Source organism: Saccopteryx bilineata, chromosome 4 (assembly GCF_036850765.1).
Source record: "Saccopteryx bilineata isolate mSacBil1 chromosome 4, mSacBil1_pri_phased_curated, whole genome shotgun sequence".
NCBI lineage: Eukaryota > Metazoa > Chordata > Mammalia > Chiroptera > Emballonuridae > Saccopteryx > Saccopteryx bilineata.
In genome coordinates, this window is record NC_089493.1 from 70,556,782 (window position 1) to 70,584,230 (window position 27,449).

Sequence of the window (27,449 nt, forward strand, 5' to 3'; positions counted from 1 at the left end):
CTGTGTTTTACTTTCAGTATTATCCTCAGACCTGAACTTTTCTCCAGCTACACCTGTCTTCCTGCAGCAGATCCCTTGGGCTCTGGGAGACATGCCCAGAAAGAGTCTATGGCCCACCCCTAGAATTATTAATTTAAATGACCCTTAGCTTATTTCTAAGGTTTGCATGGGTATTGTGTATCTATTTACCACAGAGTAAAATTACTAGGTTGTGAAGCAGGGACTGTTCCAGTTTTTCGTACTAGGAAATTGGATGATCCATTGGGGTATTAAAAGCCAATTCTGTCCTTAAGTTTAGGCACTTAATGCCAAATATCACCAATTTTACTGATATTAAAGTAATTTGATTCAATTACTTTGTAGTAACAGCCATTGAAAGAAAGAGGATACTGTGTGATATAAACTAGTAAGATTTGAGGGATTCACAACTCTACTTTTTGCTACATGGTTTTCTATTATACTAATATACTTTAACTCAACTTTCCCCAAACTTTGTCTTCTTCTTTTTTTTTTTTTTTTTGGTTCTTTGTTTTTACAGAGACAGAGAAAGAGTTAGAGATAGGGATAGACAGGGACAGACAGATAGGAATGGAGAGATGAGAAGCATCAATCATTATCATTACACATTGCGACACCTTAGTTGTTCATTGATTGCTTTCTCATATGTGCCTTGACCACGGGCCTTCAGCAGACCAAGTAACCCCTTGCTTGAGCCAACGACCTTGGGTCCAAGCTGGTGAGCTTTTGCTCAAACCAGATGAGCCCGCGCTCAAGCTGGCGACCTTGGGGTCTCGAACCTGGGTCCTCTGCATCCCAGTCTGATGCTCTATCCACTGCACCACTGCTTGTTTAGGCCAAACTTAGTCTTCTTAATGTTCCTATTTTGTTCATGAGAGAAAAAAGAAGAAAGCAGTCCTAGAATATCTGACTCTTCTTTGATTGAGGAGAAAGGAAATCAGAAGAAAATGCATTCTTTGTATCTTACCCCACTCCTCCCTCATCAGTGAGAGATCTCAGCTCCTATCACAGTGTGACACTTAACAGAGCCAAGTCCCCCCCTTCCCCCGCTCCCCCAAACACTATGTTCAGCTCTGGTCTTACCATGCTCACTGACTGTTCTTCCTGTTAAAAGCTAGAATTTTGGGCTCAGGATGTACTGACTTTGCTGTTTTTCTATTTGCTAACCCTCCAAAATGTCTGCTTTGTTAATACTGGTACTAATCTCAATGTATAAGTCGGCTAATTTTTAGGTTGCTTCCTATATTTTTTCTTATTTTAGAAAGAAAGTATATACATCATGAAATCTTTTAATTAATCCTCATCTTTCTTATTGACCTTAAGTATTTATTGCGTGGCTAAATCTGTAGTTGAAAGACTTGCCCAGTCTAGAACTGTTTTTTTATCATTGAAATTTTTTTCCTTTTGCTTTTGTGCCTTGGTGATTATATAACTTACCATTTATCCAGAATATTTTGGAAAGGGGAACTGCTATTAATATTATACCTGGACAATCAATATGAACTCTTGTGACCAGAGCACATCAGGACATATAATCTTTACTTAACTTGCTTAAACATATGCACTCATTATAAATTGAGGAGTTAAAGTTACTAGCTTTGTGACTGTGGACAAGTTATATAATATTTCTGTGCTTCTATTTTATTTTGTTTTGTTTCTAACCAGTAAAGTGTGAAAATGATTGTTTTTATCTTAGAGTAAATGGAAGAACTGAGCAAACATATGTAAAATATATAGCTGAGTTTCCTATGTAATAATGTTATATTTTACTCACATGATTAATAATAAGTAAGAAGAGCTTTGCATATCTTGCTTTTCAAATGATAATTTCTTGGAGTTAGAAGTGTAATTAGATTGCATCATCTGATATGACTAATTTTGAGTTCAAGTTAACCTTAACAAGACTTTTATTCTCATTTCAGATTTTTGGGTTTCTGATATGCTTGGGAATTATTCTTGCAATAGGAAATTCAATCTGGGAGAACCAAGTTGGGGACCAATTCAGAACTTTCCTTTTCTGGAATGAAGAAGCAAAGAACTCTGTGTTCTCAGGATTCTTAACATTCTGGTCATATATTATTATTCTCAATACAGTTGTACCCATTTCATTATATGTGAGGTAAGCTGAACGCTCATACTTTAGTGAAGCCATTTCATCAAAAGCTTTTGTTTTGTGCAATCACTTTTGTTTGTTTTAAAATCACAACAGTGAGATCAATGTCTTGCTCTGCTTATCATTGGCCGCATCTGTTACAAATGAAGCAACTAAGCTGGTTAATCTGTTTAACTTTGACATTTTATTTTTTCTTTTTCTTTTTTACAGAGACAGAGAGAGAGAGTCAGAGAGAGGGATAGATAGGTACAGACATACAGGAACGGAGAGAGATGAGAAGCATCAATCATTAGTTTATCGTTGCGACACCTTAGTTGTCCATTGATTGCTTTCTCATATGTGCCTTGACTGTGGGGCTACAGCAGACCGAGTAACCCCTTGCTAGAGCCAGCAACCTTGGGTCCTAGCTGGTGAGCTTTGCTCAAGCCAGATGAGCCTGCACCCAAGCTGACCATCTTGGGGTTTCAAACCTGGGTCCTCTATATCCCAGCCTGATGCTCTATCCACTGCACCACCACCTGGTCAGGCTCAACATTTTCAAACTACAATAAATGTATTTTATTTTCTTCTTCATTTGATTTGTTTTCTCACAAATCTTTTTCTTGAAATATGTGGACTATACTATAATATAATCTCATGCAACCTGATCAATTCAAATTGGGTTAATATTAGGTAAGAAATAAAAGAATAATGGGGAGGAGTCTATGGCGATGATTACTCCTTGCCACTCGTCTGGCTCCAGACACCTGGATTCAGATCCTATTCTACACTTACTGGTTCTGTACCTTGGGCAAGTTAACTCACCTATAAATGCCTCAGTTTTCTCATTTTAAAAGTAGAGAAAATAATAGTATTGTCTGAGGAGTAAATAAACATGTTAATGCTCTTAGGAGAATGCCTGACACATTTAAGAACTTAATGAATATTAATTTTTCCTATTATTATTTTTAATTATAAATACTCATTTATAATTAATGAATATAATTACTCATTATACTCCTGAAGGAGTTGAAATATAGTTGGTGGTGCTTAACCATTGTTAAACAAAAGTATGGTTCATAACTTCCACTACAACTTGATCTGCCATTTCTAGGTTTGGTCCTACAAACTAGAGCTAAGATAATCTTTCCCTGTCTCTTTTTTGCACGCTCTCTCTCTCTCTTTCTATATATATATTATATATATACATACACACACAAACACACACACATACACACACATATATATACATACATAAATACATACACACATGCCTCTCTTTATATGTACATATATATGTGTACAGGTACGTGTATGTGTGAGTGTGTGTGTTTGATAAATTGGCCCAGAATCTGTACCTGAGACATTCTTAATCCCAATCCTACTAACCCCTAGCTGACAGTCCCAGAGATGCTGGAGCCAAGGAAAGAGTTGGCTGTTTGACTTTCTTCATTACCGGTATTTTAACAATACACAAAATCACCAGTTCTAAATCTCCACTAATTTTTGTGAACTTCTTTTTCTCTCTTTCCAAAATCTAGCTATGATGAAGCAAGGGAAGTTTAATGCACAAAATCCACCCTTGTTTTAGATAGCAGTCAGGAAAATGAAATGTCAAGTTGTGGGAAATTGACTTGAAGTTGTGGCATGTGGCCATTGCACTACAAATTGCTTTGAGCCTTCTCTGTGGGCTGAGTGGGCTCTGTTTAAACTGTGTCCTACTGGCTCATCTTTGATTATGAGGACCGGTCAAGCTTATATCCAATATTAAGTCTGTAGTAACCCCACTCTTTGCCAGAACAGCTATGGTCTGCTTTTATAGCTTGCCTATTATATCCTAAATGAATAATAAATGCTCATAGTAGCTTACCATTAGTACCTGTGCAGTTGCATATGTCCTCATGAAGAAAACATATTTTCTATACACTCTTTCTTTGAAGTGCGCTGTAATTTTTCACTTACTGGTTTGAGGGTTTGTTTTTATTTTGAGAACTAGGTTACATTCCCAGGTTAGCATTCCTTTTCCTTCTAATGTGTCCTCTGCAGTGGCAGAAAGAAGATCTGTCTGTAATAGTCCAAACCCAGGTTTTAGTCTTGGCACTGCCACTAATAATGGTGTGACCTTGAAGGAAGCACTTGGTTTCTCTGTGTGTTAGTTTGCCTGTCAAATATATGCTGCTCAGTAAAATGAGGAGATTAAAATAATTGATTTCTGAGTGTCTTTCTGCTCCAAATAATACCATTTTCTCTTTAGATAGCATTTTATGTATTATCTAAATTGCTTTCACATACTTTGTCATTTATATTTCCAAACACTCTTAGGAAGTAGTTATTGCTGAACTTTTTTTAAAAATGAGATGACTCATTCAAGATCATGGAGCTGGTTAGGGACAGAATCAAAAATCAAATCCAAGTTTCTGACACCTGACACAGTTTTTTTCCCTCTATGCCTAAGCTGTGTATGATTTAATAATCAGAGAAGATATGAAAAGAGAAAAAGAGGCCGGAATTCTCTGTGTGTTGTAAAACATCATATTGACAAAAATGAACATAAATTTTATCTCACTAGTGATTCTAATCTCAGCTTGGGGGGAAAATCCTGAAGACCAATTCAGGTGGCTTGGTCTTCAAGGCTGAGATGTAGAAAAGGAGAACTCCTAGCTATTTCTGTTTGGAGGGATAAAGGCCTTCACCTGAAGCTTATGTTGGGCTTTTGAATAGGTACCAAGGATAAATTAGTGCCATATGTCTCTTGAGAATAAAAGTGCAGAATTTACTTTGAATGGTTAACAATTATTACACGTGAGCAAAGGACATTGATTGTGGTAAGATATTTCCACAATGTCAATTTGTTTATCTGTAGTGTTAAACATATCCAGCTACATTTTTAAAATTCATCAATTTAAAATATGCTGCTATTGTACTCCCAAGGAATTACCTTTTGAATATTTTTTTTCCAAAGCTTGTTTTATCACCAAGTGGGGAGTATCATAAGCCCTGCTCTTTGACATCCAGGCAGAAAACACTAAGCGGCTTGATTATGCCAACTCTGAACATTTGTTTTCTTTTCTCTAGTCTAAAACAAAAGACTGAACGTTCTACTCTCTTAAATCCTTTTTTCCCCAAACAAAAAGGAGATGCTTTCTCTCTACAAACTATTTTACGGTCTAAGAATGCAAATTACTTTAGAATACGTTCATTGGCTTGTACTGCAACACAGAAAGATCCAATTCTGTTCCATTCATTTTACCTTGAGTTTTCAGGGAGCTACTTTACTTTGAAATAAGTGAAAGCTTCAATCAGTTTGTACAGTTACCAGCATAATGCTATTCTTACGGCATTTTTAAGGTCAGGTTTGCATTGGCTTTACCAAATGCCAATAGTCTTGGCTCTGTGGTTAATTATTTATGTGAACTGGGGTTAGTCACTTAACCACTGTTAATGTCTTTATTAATAAAATTAGTGAATAAAGAGTCAGGATTTATTCATGCAATGCCAAATGACTGCCTATGACAGGTAAGGCACTGTACCTGGTACATGTGCATTAATGCTTTTTGAGTGATGGAAGGAGGAAAACAAAGCTGAATTGGAACAGCTACTGAGGAACTTATAAGGAAGTGTGCGTGTGGAATGCGTTGGTGGTGGTGGTGGATACAGAATAGTGAAACCATAACAGAAAAATATATAAATAAATATATTTAGAGTATGACATTTATTTTCATATCATATGATTCTACAGAGTCATAATGTGCCTTTCAGTTTGGGTGAAGAAAAAGGTGCTACTATTTTAAATGGTTAGAAAATGAACTGGAACCATACTACTTTTAGGAAGGAAGTGTAGATATATCATGAAGTTATAGGACTAATGCATATAATTTAATACCCAGGAAGCACTTGAGTGTCCTTATGAGTCTTCAAAGAGACAAGTATTCAGGGATAGTGTAACAGGCCACTGTGAACTTGCTCATTCTACAGTTGAAAAAACAAAAGCTTAATTCCCTTTAAGATCAGAAACAGGGTCTGGGTCCTTGCTGTTACCATTCTATTTTGCACTGCTTTGAAGGCCCTTTTTAATATAGTAAGACATGTGACTTAAATATCAATGAACCAAATGAGACATAAAACTAAAACTGAATAAACCTATTAGAAAAGAAGAGTATAGACAATGTGATTACAATTCTAGAATATCCAAAAAAATGATTCTGTAAAACTCTAAGATATTAAAGGAAATGCCAGATTTTGTCACATAATCACATTTTTAATATTAAAATTTTTTGAAATAAAAAATCCTGTAAGCCAATAACAATTTAAGAAATTATCCTATCAGTAAAAATATATAATGTCCAGAGCACACTTATCACGTTATCGTGTGGGCGTCTGAAAAACAAAGCAAAACAAGACTAAACTAAAATTCTTTTCCAATAGAGGTACTTCTCAAAATTAAATTTCTGAAAGACTTATCCTTCCTTCTTGAAGTTGTTTCAAGCATTATAAGAAAATCAATTCTTTTAAAAATAATTCAGAGTCTAGCATAGACAATAAAAATTCCAAGTAAGTTTTATGAGAAAGCTGATACATTGATTCTAAAGTTCATTTAGATGAATATGTTAATCTTATCAGAAAGAATAAGAATTTTTAAACTGACCAGGTGGGGGGCGCAATGGATAGAGCATCAGACTGGGATGTGGAGGACCTAGGTTTGAAACCCCAAAGTTGCCAGCTTAAGTGTGGGTTTATAAGCTTGAGTATGAGATTATAGACATGATTCCATGGTCACTGGCTTGAATTCAAAGATCACTGGCTTGTAGCCCAAGGTCTGTGGGTTGAGCCCAAGGTCGCTGACTTGAGCAAGGGGTCACTCAGTCTGCAGACCCCCCGCCCTGTCAAGGCACATATGAGAAAGCAATCAATGAACAATGAAAGAGACTAAGGAGCCACGATGAAGAATTGATGCTTCTCATTTCTCTCCCATCTTGTCTGTCTGTCCCTCTCTCTGTCTATGTCAAAAAAATTTTTTTTTTAAAAAAGAAGAGAACAAATGTTCTCTTATCTCTTCCTAGATATTGCCAAATTTTATAAAGCTACAATAGTAAAAACAAGCGATACATTAAATCACATATTAAGGATCAAAATTGAAATTCTGAAAAAGATTCTAGTGAGGAAAGTAATTTACATGTGACATGGAAGCAGCCCATCATATTAGAGGAAAGGGTTTGTTGTTAAGCAAATGGTAATTTCAATCTTTCTGTTGTAAAAAGTGAGATTAACTCTTCATATGTACATCATACTTCAGAAAATCCTGATTAGGATAAAGAATTAAATGTAGCCTGACCGGGCAGTGGCACAGTAGATAGAACATCAGATTGGGATGTGAAAGACTTAGGTTCGAAACCCTGAGGTCATCTGCTTGAACACAGGCTCATCTGGCTTGAGTGTGGGGTCACTGGCTTGAGCGTGGGATCATAGACATGACCCTATGATCGCTTGCTAGAGCCCAAAGGTCGCTGGCTTGAGCCCAATGTCATTGGCTTGAACCCAAGGAGAACAACTAAGGTGCTGCAATAAAGACTGATGCTTCTCATCTCTCTCCCTTCCTGTCTGTTCCTATCTGTCTCTCTCTCTCTGTCTCTGTAAAAAAAAAAAAAATTAAATGTGGAAAAAATAAAGAGATCAACGAATAATATAGATATCTGTATGTATAATCTTTGGCACAGGGAGGACTTATCTAAGCAAACTCCTAAAACAGAAACTATAAACTATGGATAAATTTGTTCAATTAAAAAGGGAAAACTTCTGTATTTTAAAAATAGTGGAAATAAAATTAAAAGACAAATGATAAATTGGGTTTATTTGCAAAATGTATATATATATATATAAACAAATAAATAAGAAATACACTAACATCTTAATAGGAAAAATAAAAGAAGGCAGATAACAGAATTAGATAATTTCCAGAAGAAAATGACTGGCCAGTAAAATCTGAAACAAATATTTCACACACTGAAAAGAACTGCAGTAAACAGTAATTAGATGCATTTGACTTGGCATCTAGTCAATTTTCAATAATCTAATGATAAAACTTACATTATTATAACCGTTTTGGAAATTGATTTGGCCTCATGTATGAAAAAGATTGAAAAAGTGTTATACAGCCTGACCTGTGGTGGCGCAGTGGATAAAGCGTCGACCTGGAAATGCTGAGGTCGCCAGTTCAAAACCCTGGGCTTGCCTGGTCAAGGCACATATGGGAGTTGATGCTTCCAGCTCCTCCCCCCTTCCTCTCTCTCTCTTTCTCTCTGTCTCACTCTCTCTCCTCTCTAAAAAATGAATTAATAAATAAAAAAAAAAAATTAAAAAAAAAAAAAAAAAAAGAAAAAGTGTTATACATTTGGCCACAGAAATTTCACTTGCAGAGGTGGAAAGTCATAAATCACCACTAAATCATAAAACAGTGCTCTTGTCCTAGTAAATGGGCAGAGTAATATGACAGCACACCCCTGTTTCCACCCAGTATCTATTATGTTTTTTTCTGTGCTTCATGGAGATATACTTTCTACTTCTTTTGGCAAAGCGAAGCCACATCAATAAAGTCCTAAACTACATATTTCTTTAGATCAGACATCTGACAAACATCTTTAATAATAGTCAGTTTCTCCTAAGATATAAAAGAGATGCCAACTAATATGTAACACAAAAAAATCTCTAGGCCCTGGCCGGTTGGCTCAGCGGTAGAGCGTCGGCCTGGTGTGCGGGGGACCCGGGTTCGATTCCCGGCCAGGGCACATAAGAGAAATGCCCACTTGCTTCTCCACCCTCCCCCCCTCCTTCCTCTCTGTCTCTCTCTTCCCCTCCCGCAGCCAAGGCTCGATTGTAGCAAAGATGGCCCGGGCGCTGGGGATGGCTCCTTGGCCTCTGCCCCAGGTGCTAGAGTGGCTCTGGTCGCGGCAGAGCGACGCCCCCTGGTGGGCAGAGCGTCGCCCCCTGTTGGGCGTGCCGGGTGGATCCCGGTCGGGCGCATGCGGGAGTCTGTCTGACTGTCTATCCCCGTTTCCAGCTTCAGAAAAATACACACACACACACAAAAAAATCTCTACTGGGCCTGTTTAATGTAAATAGAGATCCATGAAGCGTCCACACAAAGCATTATGCCAAGCCAGACTGTATGACTTAAGAAGGTTTAAGAAGCAGACTCTTCTGAGATGCTTCTGAAGGTCACTAGGGCCTAGGGACAGAGCATCTACATTTTCTTCTAAACCCTGAAGACTTTGGCAGTTCTTACTTGGCAAAGCTTTGTATGATATGTCCTAAAATTGATAGAGTATTTCTTTTTTCCCTCCCCATTTTAATGGATAAAAAGTATGGAAGTAATCCGTCTGGGACACAGTTATTTTATAAACTGGGATCGGAAGATGTATTACTCTGGGAAAGCGACGCCTGCAGAAGCTCGAACGACCACACTGAACGAGGAGCTGGGCCAGATTGAATATATTTTCTCCGACAAAACGGGCACCCTCACGCAAAACATCATGACTTTTAAAAAATGTTCCATCAATGGGAGACTCTACGGTAAGGGAAACAATTCTTTTAAAAAAAGTGATATTGGTAATGATCCCTGAAAAACTAAGCAAACCTATTTTAAAAATTTTATTTAGAAACCCAAACTATTGCTGCTTTCTTGTTAATATTGGCACCACTGGCATCTACTGTAATATAGTGCTTAGCACATAATAAACACTCACTAAATATTAGTGGAATGAATGTTGAAGAATTTGGATGAAACTGGATTTATTACCATTCATGGGTAGAGAAAGGACTTAGATGTGATACTGCCCGAAGTTCCTCCATTCAGTGTTCCAACTCTGATTCTGCTCTGTGGTACTTAAGAGACCACAGGACAAGTTCTCGGTCATGTTTTATACTTGCTTCTCATCAGCTCTGCAATTGATGTTAGTGCCTGTGTTTGTGACCATTTACTATTCATTCCTGAGAATTCAGGCTGTAGAGGGCTACTCTGAGTGGCCAGACAAGCAAGTTCATCAATATGCAGTTCCTGATTGTATGATTTTGTCGGGACACCTGCTCTCAATGTGGACTTCAAGCATTCTATTTATAGGTGAACTCTGTCACCCAGTCTTTGTCCACTTAACATACAGTTCCTTCTGCTGAGAGTGTGGAAGCTCTGCAGGTTTCTGCCAGGTTCCCCTGGAATTCTCACTTCTCTGGATTCTGAGTGTCCAGTTTCTCCACACAGAAATCTCAGGAAGTAAAGGAAGTCCAAGAAGATGGGACACTTCTCATACTCCTGAATATTTTAAAGCAGGATTTGACCTTGAACAAAAAACTAAAATACAAAAATTGATTTTTTATAACTCTCCTGTCTCTTGACCTCCCTCTTCCAACCCATTCCTGGAACCCATGGTCACCATGGTTTCCTCATCTCTCCTTTGTCTCCATGGTTTCCCCATGTCTCCTTTCTCTGTAGTGGACCAGTTGGTTTTCAACCTGGGCTTCTATAAGGTCTCACTTACACTGTGCATTTTGTATATCGCTATCATAATAACCTTTCCTTAAAAAGTTATTTTGGGCATTATTTTTAAGTGCTTTCTAAAAATATCACCTCAACCCAAAGAGTGGTTTAAATTGGAAAATTTTAGAGTATTGGAGATATTTTGAATTTGGGAGGCCTTTGGAATTATTTTACTATGACATAATTTAATAATAAAATAATAAGTTGCATCTACAAAATTATGCTAAGAAAATTATCAGACATGTGGACCAAGATTTGTTTGTAGAGCTGTTTGTCACAAGGATATTTTTAGAGAAAGCTTTTGATTTTCACAAAGTATATATCCCAAGATCTTTGAAAATCTCCAAACTCCCAAGTCTTATGATAGATTATAATTTCCTTCATAAACTGTGGGAAAGTAACTAAAATATTTAAATAACTCCTTTAAACCCTTAATTTATATGCCATAATAATTTATAATACATTGATAATGTCATTAAAATACATTTTTATTAAAACACTCAGAATATTTCAGAGTACCTTCTTCCTGTTTTTATACATGTTGGTTTCGTTTATATCATAAATTCAGGCTTTGGGAAATTTTGACATTCCAGTCTCATTTATCTAAATCTTCTATTTGCTGGCTCTTAGACCTCTTTAATTTTTCTTCACTCCAATCACAGCCTTAAAAGTGAGCTTTCTTTGGGGGAGACCATTTTACACAAAGACATAGTTTCATTTTGTTTTTATCATTTATTAGAATTATTGCAGCATATGGGGTAATGATTGGAACATAAGCTCATGGAGAGTGAGATTTAAATTCCATAAGTTTGGTTAGGTTCATTCACTAGCTAAGGGACTCCTACTAGTAGCCACACAGCATCTCAGATGGAGATCTGAGCCCCAGAAAAAAACAACAAATAACTGTTGATTAAGTGTTTTTTTTGTTTTTTTTTTTTTTTTGTCAAAACACCATATGGTGAAAAGAGACTTAGGTTCAAAAATCCACTATGCTGACTTTACAATTTTACCTTAGTCATGTTACTTTGAACTTAGTTCTTTGGTTCACTCAAACAGGAATAAAAATCTTCATCTGGCAAGTTTGTCATAAAGATTAGTGATAATGTAAGTGCCTGGTGCAGAATTGATGCAAATAATTGTATTATTATTACAAGAATTATAATCCTGGCAAGTAATATTAAACCTTCTAAAGCCAAGCAAAAACTAGAAAAATCTTAAAGGCCTCCAGATAGGATAAAATAAATTATGCTACATGAACTGTCATACACCATTCAAAATTAGATTCACGAAGAATTTTTAATGGCAGGAGGAATTCTTACATTGCCAGGAATTGAAAAAAGAACAGGAAGCAGACACTTATGAATAGTATGGTAAATATATGTACACACACAAACAGATACACAAAACACACACACATATATAATTAACTTGAAAACAACACTCTAGAAATATTGGTTGTGTCTGGGTGGTGTCGATATTAACAATTTTTATTTTCTTCTGTAAATGTCCTGTATTTTATAATGTAGCTATAAGAATCACTTATTGCTTCATACTAAGAAATTAATGTAGCTATAAGAATCACATATTGCTTCATACTAAGAAATGTTCTTTTTAAATATCTGGCACATATGTGGTTTTGTGCTATGCCTTCAGAAGGCACTGACATTGTTTAAAGTTTTTATGCTCATCTGACCTGCATGTTACACAGATGTAGCTGGCCCCAGTCAAAATAGACAGAGGTACTTGCCAAGCTCTAACATTAGTGAGAATCGGTCTGTATCAGATATAATTTTGGATTCCTCAACAGTGGAGATAAAGTAGAATACAAAATTTGCCTCTTACAAACATCATAGATAATGTAATGACAGAATGATAATTTCAAAAAAATAGGATAGCAAGTTTTATATTTTGTTTAAATGCATACTGAATGTTAGCTCTACCTTGGCCAAACATGGATGTCTCTCTGTGTAGATTGCCATGCCTAGGTTACAATTTGAAAACACTCTTAAAAAAAATCTACACTTGAACTCATACTGCCATCCAGTTGTGGTGCTTTAATAAATAAGTGTATTGCTTAAGACTGAATGTCTAAATCTAGTTTCAATTTATCTTTAATTCTCAATTTTTGTTTGGCAGGTGAAGTGTATGATGACCTGGGTCAGAAGACAGACATAACTAAGGTGTGGAGGTGATAAAATATCATTGCTACTTTTAATTTCAACTTGTATGAGATTTTAAAAAATGATGAGTTCCTAGACACCTGATTTCCACTACGACCAGATGAGATATATAACATTAAAAAAATAGATTCAGATAGTTCAAAATTCCTTCTTCTACAGGTTCCTCAACCACAAAGTTCCCACTGTTTTTTTTTAAATTTTTTTTTTTAATTTTTCCAAAGCTGGAAACGAGGAGGCAGTCAGACTCCCGCATGCGCCCGACCAGGATCCACCCGGCACGCCCACCAGGGGGCGACGCTCTGCCCACCAGGGGGCGATGCTCTGCCCCTCTGGGGCGTCACTCTGTTGCGACCAGAGCCACTCTATCGCCTGGGGCAGAGGCCAAGGAGCCATCCCCAGCGCCCGGGCCATCTTTGCTCCAATGGAGCCTTGGCTGCGGGAGGGGAAGAGAGAGACAGAGAGGAAGGAGAGGGGGAGAGGTGGAGAAGCAGATGGGCGCCTCTCCTGTGTGCCCTGGCCAGGAATCGAACCCGGGACTCCTGCACACCAGGCTGACGCTCTACCACTGAGCCAACCGGCCAGGGCCTTTTTAAAAATTTTTTATTAGAGATATTTATGTCTATACAAGCAAATATATTTCTCCACTTTTTTATGGTAGCATAGATATTTTGTTCTGCAACTTTCTTTCTCAACAATGTGTCTAGGAGATTTTTTCTAGATCAGTTTTAAAAAAGTGCTCCTTTATTTTTTTTTAATGACGGAATAGTATTTTGTTATATTGATGTTCTATAATTTATGTAAGGAGACACTATTGGACTTTTAAGATATTTTCAATATTTTAGTGAGAAAATGCAGCAAAAAAAAAACAGTGCATATCTATGCTGTTTCACAAGGATCCTATAATCTCTAACAAGTTTTATTTTTAGAAGTGAATTGCTAACTCAAAAGGTATGTGTATTTGTAATTTGATAAATATTGCCAGATCATCCTTTATAGAATTTATATCAATTTACCTCCCACAAATACCCTCACCAACACAATATTTTATCAAAATTTTTTATCATTGACAAACTATGTAAAAACAGTATATCTAAATGCTTCTAATTTTGATTTCTCTTATTACAAGTGAGGTTCAACATCTTTTCAAACTTTCAATAGTCTATTGTTTTTTTCTTTTCTGTGAACTTCTGGTTTATAATTTTTTACCCACTTTTCTATTGGATTATCATCCATCCATGGTTTCTGAGAATGAATGTCACTTGTTAAATTAATTTATTTTTTTATGAGCTACTAGACTCTGTTTGCTAATGCTTTATTTAGCTATGTACACTGTATTTGTAAGATACATCAGTCCCCAATGTTAATTTTGAGGGTATTGTTTGCTTTGCTACCAATGTTGTATTAGCTTCAGAAACAATGTTTTTTCCTTATTTTAATATTTTGTAGGAAAATTTATATAACATTAAAATGATCTGTGCCTTTAAGTTTTCACAGAATTCTCCTGTAAAATCATGTAGACCTGGTGCTGTTGAGGTGGTAGCTCTTTGATAATCCTATCATCTTTTCTATACTAGTTATGTGTTTATAACTTCTATGTCTTAGTCTCTAGCCAGTTGGCTCAGTGATAGAACATTGGCCCAGCATATGGATGTCCCAGGTTCAGTTCCTGGTCAGGGCACACAAAATAAGTGCTCATCTGCTTCTCCACCCGGCCCCTCTTGCTTCTCTCTCTTTCTCTCCCCCTCTTGCAGCCATAACTCAGTTGGAGCAAGTGGCCACAAGTGCTAAGGATGGCCCCATGGCTTTCACCTCAGGAGTTAAGAAGAGCTCAATTGCTGAGCAACGGAGCAATGCCCCAGATGGCAGAGCATCACCCCCTAGTGCATTTGCTGGGTGGATCCTGGTCAAGGTGCATATGGGAGTCTATCTCTGCCTCCCCTCTTGTTACTGAATTTAAAAAAAAAGAATTTTTATGTCTTCTGGAATGGTTTGGGACATTATATTTTCCTAGAATATTTTTAAATTTGATAGGATTTTTATATTTATTTGTACGGAGTTGAGCCAAGAGATTTCTTATTATTCTTTTAATTTCTTCTTTATCAGTGGATATTTATTTTCCTCATTTCTTATTTTTTGATCATGATTTTGTTTTTTTTTTATTATGGTAGAAAGTTGCCACCTTGTCTCACAAAAAAGTACAGATTTTGAACTTATTTATTATTTACATTTTCTTTTCTTGTGTTTTAATCAGTAAATTCTTCTTTTATCTTTATTAATGCCTTCTTCTTTACTCTTCAGGCTTCTTCTTTTTTAAAAAATTTTATTTAGAAAATTAAATTTAACAGGACCACATTGATCAACAAGAGTATATAAGTTGTAGGTAAACATTTCTATAGCATTTGAACCATTGATTATGTTGTATACCCATCACCCAATTGGAGCCATTCTAGGGCCTGAGGCAGAGGCCATGGCGCCATCCTCAGTGCCTGGGCCAACTTTGCTCCAATGGAGCCTTGACTGCGGGGGTAGGGGGAGAAGAGAGAGACAGAGAGAAAGGAGAGGGGGAAGGGTGGAGAAGCAGATGGGCGCTTCTCCTGTGTGCTCTGGCCAGGAATTGAACCCGGGACTTCTACATGCCAGGCTGACACTCTACCGCTGAGCTGACCGGCCAGGGCCACATCCTTTCTTAAGTTTATTCCTAGGTGTTTTTTGTTGTTGCAATTGTGAAAGGAATTTTCTTGAGTTTATTTTTTAAAGTTTCATTGTTCAAATATAGACTAGCAATAGACTGTTGTATATTGACTTTGTATCCTGTGACTTTACTGTATTGGTTTATTGTTTCTAATAGTATTTTGGTGGAGTCTTTGGAGTTTTCTAGATACAGGATCATGTCATCTACAAAAATGATACCTTTATTACTTCTTTCCTGATATGCATGCCTTTTATTTCTTTCTCTTGCCTGATCGCTCTGGCTAAAACTTCCAGGACTATTTTGAATGAGTGGAGAGAGTGGGCAGCTTTGTCTTATTCCTGATTTTAGAGGAAAAACCTTCATTTTTTCACCATTGAGTATGATATTTGATGATGGTTTGTCATATATGGCCTTTATTATATTGAGGTACTTTCCTTCTATTTTGATTTTATTGAGTGTTTTAAACATAAAAGGATGTTGTGTCTTATTGAATGCCTTTTCTATATCACATGACTTTTGTTCTTTGTTTTGTTGATGTGGTGTATTATGTTGATCGGTTTCCATATGTTGAACCATCCTTGTGCTCTTGCAATGAATCTTACTTGATCATGATGAGTTTTTTTAATGTGTTGTTGTATTCAATTTGCTAGTATTTTGTTTACGATTTTTGCATCTATATTCATTAGAGATATTGGTCTGCAGTTTTCTTTATTTGTGTTGTCCTTGCCCAGTTTTGGTATGAGGGTTAAGTTGGCCTCATAACATGTGTTGGGGAGTATTGATTTTCTAATTTTTGGAAAACTTTAAGAAGAATAGGTACCAAATCTTCTTTGGATTTTTAAAATAAATTTTTATTAATTTTAATGGGGTGACATTAATAAATCAGGGTACATATGTTCAAAGGAAAACATCTCCAGGTTATCTTGTCATTCAATTATGTTGCATACCCATCACCCAAAGTCAAATTGTCCTCTGTCACCTTCTATCTGGTTTTCTTTGTGCCCCTGCCCTCCCTCCTCTCCCTCTCTCTCTTCTCCTCTCCCGTAACCACCACACTCTTGTCCATGTCTCTTAGTCTCATTTTTATGTCCCACTTATGTATGGAATCATGCAGTTCTTAGTTTTTTCTGATTTACTTATTTCACTCCATATAATTTTATCAAGATCCATCCAAAAATAGATGGATGTTTAATAGAATTCATTATTATAACCATTCGGTCCTGGACTTTTGTATGGGGGAGGTTTTTTTTTTTTTTTTTTTTTTCAGAGACAGATAGAGAATCAGAGAGAGGGATTGATAGGGTCAGACAGACAGAAACGGAGAGAAATTAAAAGCATCAATCATCAGTTTTTTGTTGCAACACTTTAGTTGTTTATTGATTGCTTTCTCATATGTGCCTTGACTGTGGGCTTTCAGCAGATCAAGTAACCCCTTGCTTGAGCCAGCGACCTTGGATCCAAGCTGGTGAGATTTGCTCAAACCAAGATGAGCCCACACTCAAGCTAGCGACCTCGGGGTCTCGAACCTGGGTCCTCCACATCCCAGTCCAATGCTCTATTCACTGCGCCACTGCCTTGTCAGGCTTGGGGGAGGTTTTTGATAGTTGTTTCTATTTCCTCCCTGCTTGTAGGTCTATTAAGGTTTTCAACTTTTTCATGACTCAGTCTAGGGAGATTGTATAGTTCTAGGAATTTATTTCCTCTAGGTTGTTGAATTTGGTGGCAAATAGTCTTTCATAATATTCTACTATAATTCTTTGTATATCTATAATGTCTGTGGTAATTTCTCCTCTTTCATTTTGGATTTTGTTTATATGAGTCCTTCTTCTTTTTTCCTTAGTGACTCTAGCCAGGGGTTTTCAATTTTATTGATCTTTTCAAAGAACCAGCTCATTGTTGTATTAATTTTTTCTATAGTTTTTTTCTCTATTTCATTTAGTTCTGCTCTAATTTTTACTATTTCCATTCTTCTGCTGACTTTGGTTACCTTTGTTGTTGTTTTTTTCTAGTTCCTTAAGGTGTGATGTTAGGTTGTTTACTTGGGATACCTCTTATTTCTTTTTTTTGTGTGTGTATGTAACAGGGACAGGGAGAGACAAAGAAAAGGACAGATAGAGACCGACAGGAAGGGAGAGAGATGAGAAGCATCAATTCTTTGTTGCAGCACCTTAGTTGTTCATTGATTACTTTCTCATATTTGCCTTGACTGGGAGACTAAAGCAGAGTGAGTGATCCCTTGCTCAAGACAGTGACCTTGGGCTTAAGCTGGTGAGCCTTGCTCAAACCAGATGAGCCTGTGCTCAAGCCAGAGACCTTGGGGTTTCAAACGTGGGTCTTCTGTGTCCCAGTTTGATGCTCTATCCACTGCAGCACTTCCTGATCAGGCTCTCTTGTTTCTTGATATAAGCCAGTAATGCTCTAAACTTTCTTCTTATTACTGCTTTTGCTGCATCCCTGAAATTTTGGTACATCATGTTGTCATTTTCATTTGTCTGTATATATCCTTTGATCTTTGCTTTTATTTCTTCTTTGACCCAGTCAATTTTTTAGAAATGTGTTCTTTAATTTCCACAGTTTTGTGGGCTTCTTTAGTTCCTTTTTTCAATTAAATTCTAATTTCAAAGCCTATGATCAGAAAATATGCTTGATATAATTTCAATCTTCCTGAATTTGTTGATGTTAGTTCTGTGACCCAACATATGGTTTATCCTTGAGAATGTTTCACGCACACTAAAGAAGAATGTATAATCTGACATTTTGGGATGAAATGTCTTGTAAATGTCTATTATGTCCATTTGTTTGAGAGTGTCGTTTAAGGCTGATATTCTGTATTGATTTTCTGTTTGGGTGATCTGTCTAAAGCTGTCAATGGTGTGTTGAATTTTTAAAGATGACTGTGTTTCTGTCTGCTTCTATTTTTAGATTAATTAGTAGCTGTCTTACATATTTTGGTGTTCCTGGTTCGGTGCATATATTTTAAGAAGTATTATTTCTTCTTGATAGAATGTCTGCTTTATTGTTATGAAATGCCTATCTTTGTCTCTGGTTACCTTTGTTGTCTTGAAGCCTGTATTATCAGATATAAGTATGGCTACACCTGCTTTCCTTTGGATATTATTTGCTTGGAGAATTGTTTTCCAACTTTTCACTTTGAGTCTACTTTTGTTCTTGTAACTTAGATGTGTCTCTTGAAGGCAGCATACAGTTGGGTTTTCCTTTTTGACCCAATGTGCTACTTTGTGCCTCTTTATTGGTGAGTTTAGTCTATTTACATTTAGGGTAATTATTGACATTTGGGGAATTCTATTTTTTTTTCCAAAGTGAGAAGTGGGTAGTGGCAGACAGACAGACTCCTACATGCTTCCGATAGGGATCCACCTGGCATGCCCACCAGGGGGTGATGCTCGACCCCTCTGAGGCATTGCTCTGCTGCAATTGGAGCTATTCTAGCACCTGAGGTGGAGGCCATGGAGCCATTCTCAGTGCCTGGGTCTACTTTACTCCAATGGAGTCTTGGCTGCAGGAGAGGAAGAGAAAGATGGAGAGAAAGGGGAGGGGGAAGGGGGAAGAAGCAGGTGGGTACGTCTCCTGTGTGCCCAGGCTGGGAATTGAACCTGGGACTTCCACATGCTGGGCTAATGCTCCACAGCTGAGCCAACTGACCAGGGCTGGGGATTTCTTATAGCCATTTTATGTTTTGTTTTCTCATATCTCTGTGTATTGTTTGGTTTTTCTCTTTTTTTGTTTTTGTCAGTAGTATTTGTTCAGTGGTATTTTATACTTCTTTTTCCTGTTTCTTCTTTTTCTAAAGTGTGTGTTTCAGTAGTGTTTTTCATGGGTGGTTATCATGAAGTTATTAAAAGAAATATGTTCATATGTACAAGAGTTTTTTGTTTTATGAGTGCTTTTGCACTCCATCCTCCTTTACTATTGTAGATCTTTATCCTTTCTCCTTTTGTGTTATTGTTGTCACAGATTACCCTTGTTTTTATTGTGACCTTTTTGGAGCTTTTACCTGTAGTTTTGATTTGTTTTGTTCTTTGTGTCTAGTTGAATAATGTCCTTGAGTATTTCCTGCAGTGGGGTTATTTTGGTGATACATTCCCTTAGCTTCTGTATGTTTGTAAAGTTTTATTTCTCCATATTTGAAGGATAACTTCAACAGATATAGTATTCTTGGTTGGTAATCCTTTCTTTCATTACTTTGAATGTTTGGTTTCACTCTCTTCTGCCTTATAGAGTTTTTTTAGAGAAGTTTGATGGTAACCAAATGGACTTTTCTTTATGTTATGTTCTTTTTTTTACTTAGCTGCCTTGAGGATGCTTTCTTTGTTATTGACTTTTGACAATTTTATTATGATGTGCCTTGGTGTAGGTCTGTTTGTGTTGCAGTAACTCAGTGTTCTGTTTGCTTTTTGGATTCAAGGCTCTAACTCTTTTCAATGGCTTGGGAAGTTCTCATCAATTATTTGTGTAAATAGGCTTTCCATTCCCTTCTCCTTCTTCTGATATGCCTATTATTGCTCTTTCTGATGGAGTCAGATAATTCTTGTAGAGTTCTCTTTGTTTTTTTAATTCATGAGTCTCTCTCCTCTTCTCTCTGTTGCATCTCAAGTTGCCTTTCTTTGATATCACTGATTTTTTCTCTCTCTCTGGTTGTTCTATTAGCCAAACTTGCTGCCTCAGTTTTCTATTCATGTATTGAGTTCTTCATCTCTGTTTTTAAAATTTCAATCTCCTTGGTGAGGTGTTCATTTTGTTTTTGGAGCTCATTAAGTTGCCTATTGGTGTCTTCTTGCATCTCATTAAATATTTTCAGAAATTCAATTTTAAATTCTCTATCATCTCACTCTGAGGTTTCCATGGGATTGAGATTTTTTTCTGAAGTTTTTAATTTTATTTTTTGAACTACATCATCTCTGACTGTATAGCCATGGTATTTGATTTATTCTTCTTTAATGGTATTTGAGAGTGGTATTGTTAAGAATCCCAACAACAACAACAAAAAATCAACTAAAAATGAGAACTTAAAAAAACACAATAAAAATATAAAAATTTAAATAATTATGCCAAGAAGAAAAAACACAGAAAAGAATGACTGAAAAATAAAAGGAAAACAGAACAAAAAAGAAAAACAAAACACCCAGAATAAAATAAGAGTAAATTATATAAAACTTATAGTAAATGAAATTCAGAAGAGAGAAAGAGAAAAAAGTATAAAAGGATAAAAAATGAAGAAAAGAGAAAAAAAGGAAAAATAAATTATGGTTTTGAGAGGTTTCTTCCATAAGTGTTGCTGTACTACAAGTTTTAGCTCTGTGAAGTTCCTGGATTGTTCTCTCCTGAGATGGTGCTGTTACAATGATACAGACAAGGCCACAGTCACGTTGGTGGATGTGGCATGATGTGAGGCCTCTACAACTTCGGCTTTCCAGCTCTAGCAATGATGATTTTAGGTTCCGGAGCTCCTCCCTACATCTCAATAGACCTGGTGACCTAATGAAGAGCCTCTCTGTCTTCAAGGGAGAGAGTGGCTCTGGAGAGCTAGCTATGCATTTTTCTCTGTCATTCTCTGTACTGCAAAATAAGGTAGGCAGGATCTGGTAGCAATAGGTTGCACTTTAGGTTTCTCTGTCTCTGCCAAGTGTGTGCTCAGGCAGACTGTGGGTACACTGGCCATGAACTCATGCTCTGCCTGCTTTGGTTTATCTCCTCCTCTGCCCCTTTTATCTCCTCGTTCCTCCCAGTAGGAGACCCAGTCACTCCGGGTTCCCCTCTATGTACCACTGAGACAAAGTCCAAACAGCCTGTGCTTCCTTCCTCCCCATAATGTGGAAGAGAAAAAAATAAACCAGTCTGGGTTTGTCTGCTCCCTAGAGCCAACCTCAAATGCATTTTATCTCTTATTCCCCTTTTCACTTAGTTCCACCTTTAATCCATTTGGTGCCTATATCTTTCTGGCATTCCTGCGAGTCCAGCTGGGGTTCCTTCACTGTGTTATAGTCATTTAATTTGTTGAAATTTCAAGGGGAGAGATCAGGAGTATCTTTTAAACTGCCATTACTCTGACATCACTCTTTAGGTTTCTTTTGTTATATTTCCCACAACTTTATACTTGGATATTTAATATTTATTTTTATTCTTCCCCTTTTTATACAAATATTTATCATAATTAATTTTCCCTGAAAACTACTTTAGTTTTATCACACAGATTTAGTATGTAATTTCTGATAGTATCTTTATTTTTATCATCTCAATTTAAATATTTGTATTGAACCATGAATTTTAAAGAGTTTTATATTTTCAAGTGGTACAGGCTTATCCCCTTAAACTTGATTGATTGTACTTTTAATAAAAGAATATATTTGTATTATTTCTACTTTTTGTAATTTTATCATTTACTTTTTGACTTATTATGATCGATGTTCCAGGGTCCTTAAAAAGAAAGCATATGTATAATTATATTCTGTTTTCAAAGTATAAAATTAGGTAAATGTCATTTAGTTCTGTCTTATTATTGATATTATTTAGGTTTTCTGTTTAATTATTTCTCTTTTATCTATATTATCTGTTGATTTAATAGGTCATTTACATTGTTATGATAACCTCTTTCTCTTTAACTTCTACTTAACCTGAAATTTTTGTCTTGTTTTCCTATTACAGGGTGTGTTAATGTTTATAATGATTACACTTTTATCATGAATTATGCATTTTAACATTAAAAATGCTCTTCTTTGACTCATTTAATTCTCCATGGCCTGAATTCAACTTTATTTGATATTAAGATTATAACTTCTGGGTTTTTTTTTCATTTGTATTTGCTCACCTTTTATTTTCATTGTTTCTGAAAGGTTTTATTTTAGACTTGTCTCTTGTCTACAGCATAGGGTTCGATTTTGCTTTGCATTCCAATTTTTAAAAAGTACTTTCAAACTGGTTATTGTGTTCATTCTCTTTTTGTTTGCTTATTTATTTAATCTATACTATGTTTCATTTCTAAAAGGCTTTGTAGTGAAGTATAGACACATATAAGGCGAATAGCATATATCCAAAAGATTGATAAGAAATAACAGTCAGTGCATGACCAGGTAGTGACACAGTGGACAGAGCATTGGCCTGGGATGCAGAGGACCCAGATTTGAAACCCTGAGGTTGCTGGCTTGAGTGCGGACTCATCTAGCTTGAGTGAGGGCTCACCAGCTTGAGTGCGGGGTCACTGGCTTGAGTGTGGGATCATAGACATGACCCCATGGTCACTGGCTGTAGCCTAAAGGTCGCTGGCTTAAAGCTAAGGTCTCTGACTTGAATAAGGAATTACTTGCTCTGCTGGAGGCACCCTCCCCCTTATCAAGGCATATATGAGAAAGCAATCAATGAACAACTAAGGTGCTGCAATGAAGACTTGATGCTTCTCATCTTTTTCCCTTCCTGTCTTTTCCTATTTGTCACTCTCTCAGTCTCGTTCTTTGTCTCTGTTGCAAAAAAAAAAAAAGAAAAAAAAAAGAAAAAAAGAAAAAAGTAAAAGAAATAACAGTTATATAGTAAAATTAAGGCCTGACCTATGTTTGCTTGGTGGATAAAGCATTGACCGAGGTCACCAGTTCAAAACCCTGGGCTTGCCTGGTCAAGGCACATATGAGAGTTGATACTTCCTGCTTCTTTCCCACCCCTTCTCTCTCTTACCTCATTAAAATAAATACTTTTTTAAAAAAAATAGTAAAATTAAGCAAGCAGAATGGCAAACTTACATGCACTCCAATCACAAAAGACTCAGTGTACATATAATGGCATAAAATTGCATACACACACACACTATTGACTCCCAAATTTTTAATAAGTGATGGGCCATCAACATTGGGTACATCTTATCTAAGTTTTGTTTTAATATTTTAGGTTATATTTTGTGTCTTTATAATTTTTAATAATTCTTTATGTAGATGCTTTTCTTTGAATGTTTTCATTTCTTACAATATTTAAGAAAGTATTACATTGTTTTTGTACTACATACTTTCAAGAGTTTATATATTACTTTTAATTCTATTTTTCTTATGGAAATGTCTCGCAATATCCTAATATGAACAGTGATGAAATTATTGTATTCTTCTTTTTCTCACATTTTTCTATTTTTTACTACTACTTCTTAATCTTAAATATATATATAGTTTTCTATTAGTTGATTTAAATATTTAAATGATATCTTCTGAGTTTCAAATGTTAAAATGAGAAAATCAGAATCATTTCCCATTTTTTAAATTGTTTTCTACATATCCAAAGTATATAATATATATAGGCTCTAGTAAAAATATGTTTATAATCATTCATATGGAAAATAATATAATGCTTAATAAATAATAATACAATAATAAACTCTGCTTCATGTATGCACAACTGTAGACTTACTTTTGCCTAACCCAGTATATTTTGTTGTAACATGCTAATTTAATCTCTATTTTCCTTTTAGACTTAATCTTTCAGTTAAAGAGATTTAGTGTTGACCACTAACTGGTCCTTTTCCCATGGTTAATTTAGTTATCTCTTATTTGGCTGAAGTTTATCCTCCAGTTTCAAGAAGGGTTAAGAGATATTTGTTCAGAACTATCTCTTCAGTTTATAGTTGAGTAACAGTGTGACTGGCTATTATCTCTTTGAGTCACATTTTCTTACCTGGAGGGTCTCAGGGAAATCTAAGGTCAGTGTGTATTTTACTAATGACTAATGAGTTGATCATTTTTCCTTTTAATATATTTTGTTCAAAATTTATTACATGTACAAAACAATCTGATTGAATAAGTCTCTATGATTCTGTGATAAACACATTTAACTGAGTGTCTTTTATATGGGTCTTCCCATATACTTGAATATAATACAAAGTTTTGTTCTGCAGTCTCCAAGAAAAAGTGTTTATCAAAGTAATTTCCCATCAACTGTTTTTGCAAAGATATTATCACAGTACTAGTGCTTTGAGTAACAAACATTTACAACTACATTTTGTGCTTTCCAGAAATCAATGAATTAATAAGAATCTTGTTTATAATCGAACTATCTTTCACTATGTTGTTCTGTTCTTTATTGAACTTTATTTCTTTCTTCTTGTTTTTTTTTTTTACTCAACAAATATTTAAGTGTACAGTGAGCTACTGTTAACAATAACTACAATGTTGTACAGCAGATATCCAGAAGGTTTTCATCTTATATGACTGAAAACTATTCCCATTGAACAACAACTCCCCATTTCCCCATCCTCAGACTCTGGAAACCACCATTCTAGTTTCTGTTATGAGTTTTATTACATTAGATGCATCAGGTACAGGGAATCAGGAAGTATTCATTTTTTGTGATTGGCTCACTTCACTTAGGGTAGTGGTCTTAAGGTCCATTAATGTTGAGCATAAAAACTGGAAATTCTACTTTTTGACTAAATATTTCATTGTATGTATATTCCACATATTCTTTTAAAAATTTTTTATTGAATTTATTGCAGGTGACACTGGTTAATAAAATTACATAGGTTTCAAGTGTACAGTTCTATAATACATCATCTGTATATTGTACTGTGTATTCACCATTTTAAGTCGAGTTGCCTTCTATTACTATTTATCCTCTCTTTATCCTCTTCCATCTCTCCCATCCCCTTTGCATCTTGTAACACCAGGCTGTTTCTGTGTCTCTGAGTTTTTTCTTAATCCCTTCACCTTTTTCATCCAACCTCCCAAACCTCCTCTCCTCTGATAGCTGTCAGGCTGTTCTCTGTATTTATGAGTCTGTTTCTATTTTGTTTGTTGGTTTATTTTGTTCATTAGATTTCACATTTATGTGAAATCATATGGTATTTGCCTTTTTATGATTGGCTTATTTCACTTAGCATAATGCTTTCCAGTTCCATCCATGCTGAAGCAAAAGATAAGATATCCTTATTTTTCATGGCCAAATAGTGTTCCATTGCGTAAATGTACAACAATTGGGCTGTTTTTTTCTTTGTTTTTTTTTTTTTTTTTTTTTTTTTTTGTGTGTGTGTGTGTATTTTTCTGAAGTTGGAAATGGGGAGGCAGTCAGACAGACTCCCGCATGCGCCCGACCGGGATCCACCCAGCATGCCCACCAGGGGGTGATGCTCTGCCCATCTGGGTCATTGCTCTGTTGCAACCAGAGCCATTCTAGCACCTGAGGCAGAGGCCACAGAGCCATCCTCAATGCCCGGGGCCAGCTTTGCTCCAATGGAGCCTTGGCTGTGGGAGGGGAAGAGAGAAACAGAGAGGAAGGAGAAGGGGAGGGGTGGAGAAGCAGATGGCCGCTTCTCCTGTATGCCCTGGCCGGGACTCCTGCACACCAGGCCGGCGCTCTACCACTGAGCCAACCGGTCAGGGCCCAATTGGGCTGTTTTTAGATCTTGGAATAACACTGCAATGAACATAGGGTTGCATATATTCTTTCAAACTAGTATTTTGGATTTCTTTGAATATATTCCAAGAAGTAGAATTGTTGGATAATAAGGCAGTTTAATTTTTAATTCATTGAAAAAAATTCATAATGCTTTCCACAGTGGCTGCAACAATCAGCATTTGCACAAACAGTGTACAAGGGTTCCCTTTTCTTCACATCCTCACCAATACTTTTTTTGATGTTTTGATGATAGACATTCAGATAAGTGTGAGGTGATAATCTCATTGTGGTTTTAATGTGAATTTCTCTGATGGTTAGTGATATTGAGCATCTTTTCATATGTCTATTGTCCATCTGTATGTCTTCTTTGGAAAAGTGTCTATTCAGATCCTTTGCTCATTTTTAAATTGGATTGATTCCCTTTTTTTGGTGCTGAGTTGTATAAGTTCTTTATAAATTTTTGATATTAACCCTTTAATCAGATGTATCATTGGCGAATATGTTCTCTCATTCAGTGGGTTGTCTTTTCATTTTGTTGATGCTTTTCTTTGCTTTGCAAAAAGCTTTTTAATTTAATGTAGTCCCATTTGTTTATTTTTTATGTTTCCCTTGCTCGAGGAGATATATCAGAAAAAATATTTCTATAAGACATGTCTGAAATTTTACAGCCTATGTTTTCTTCTAAGTTTTTTATGGTTTTGAGTCTAATATTTAATTCTTGAATGCATTTTGCATTTATCCTTGTGTATGGTATAATAAAGTGGTCTAATTTAATTATTTTGCATGTGTCTGTCCAATTTTGCCAACATCACTTGTTGAATAGATTATCTTTACCTCACTATATATTTTTTCCTCATTTGTCAAATATTAATTGACCACAAAGACATGGGTTTATTTCTGGGCTCTCTATTTTGTTCAATTGATCTATATGTCTGTTTTTATGCAGGTATCAACCTGTTTTGATTACCATGACCTTGTGGTATAATTTGATATCAGGTAGTGTGATTCCTCAGTGTTGTTCTCCTTTTTCAAGACACTCTGTTTATTCAAGGTTTTTTGTGGTTACACATAAATTTTTGGAATATATGTTCTAGTTCTGTGAAATATGCCACTGGTACTTTGATAGGAATTGTGCTGTATCTATAGATTGCTTTGCTTAGTATGGACATTTTAATAACATTAATTCTAATTCTTTCTATCCAGAAACATGATAAATGCTTCTATTTATTTTTATCTTCTTCAGTTTCTTTCTTCAATGTTGTAATTTTTTAAGTATAGATCTTTTACATCCTTGGTTAAATTCATTTCTAGAAATTTTAATTTATTTTTTAATGCAATTGTGAATGGGATTATTTCTTAGTTTCCCTTTCTGATAGTTTATATTAGTGTATAAAAATGCAACTGATTTCTGATTATTTATTTTGTATCCTTCTACTTTACTGAATTTATTTATCAATTCTAGTAGTTTTTTGGTGAAATCTTTAGGGTTCTCTACAGACAGTGTTATGTCATCTTCAAATAATGACAATTTTGCTCCCTTTTTCCAATTTGGATACCTTT

General features: G+C 35.8%; 1 protein-coding gene across 2 annotated transcripts in view; it reads left to right on the forward strand.

Annotated features, from left to right (window-relative positions):
- ATP8B4 (ATPase phospholipid transporting 8B4 (putative)) overlaps nt 1-27,449 on the forward strand; it is a 277,874-nt gene that overhangs the window by 163,586 nt on the left and 86,839 nt on the right. For both annotated transcript variants that reach the window (XM_066276448.1, XM_066276449.1), the window contains 3 exons: nt 1,941-2,137; nt 9,468-9,676; nt 12,774-12,817. In XM_066276448.1, the coding sequence (XP_066132545.1) occupies nt 1,941-2,137; nt 9,468-9,676; nt 12,774-12,817 (450 nt within the window). The remainder of the gene's footprint in view (nt 1-1,940; nt 2,138-9,467; nt 9,677-12,773; nt 12,818-27,449) is intronic.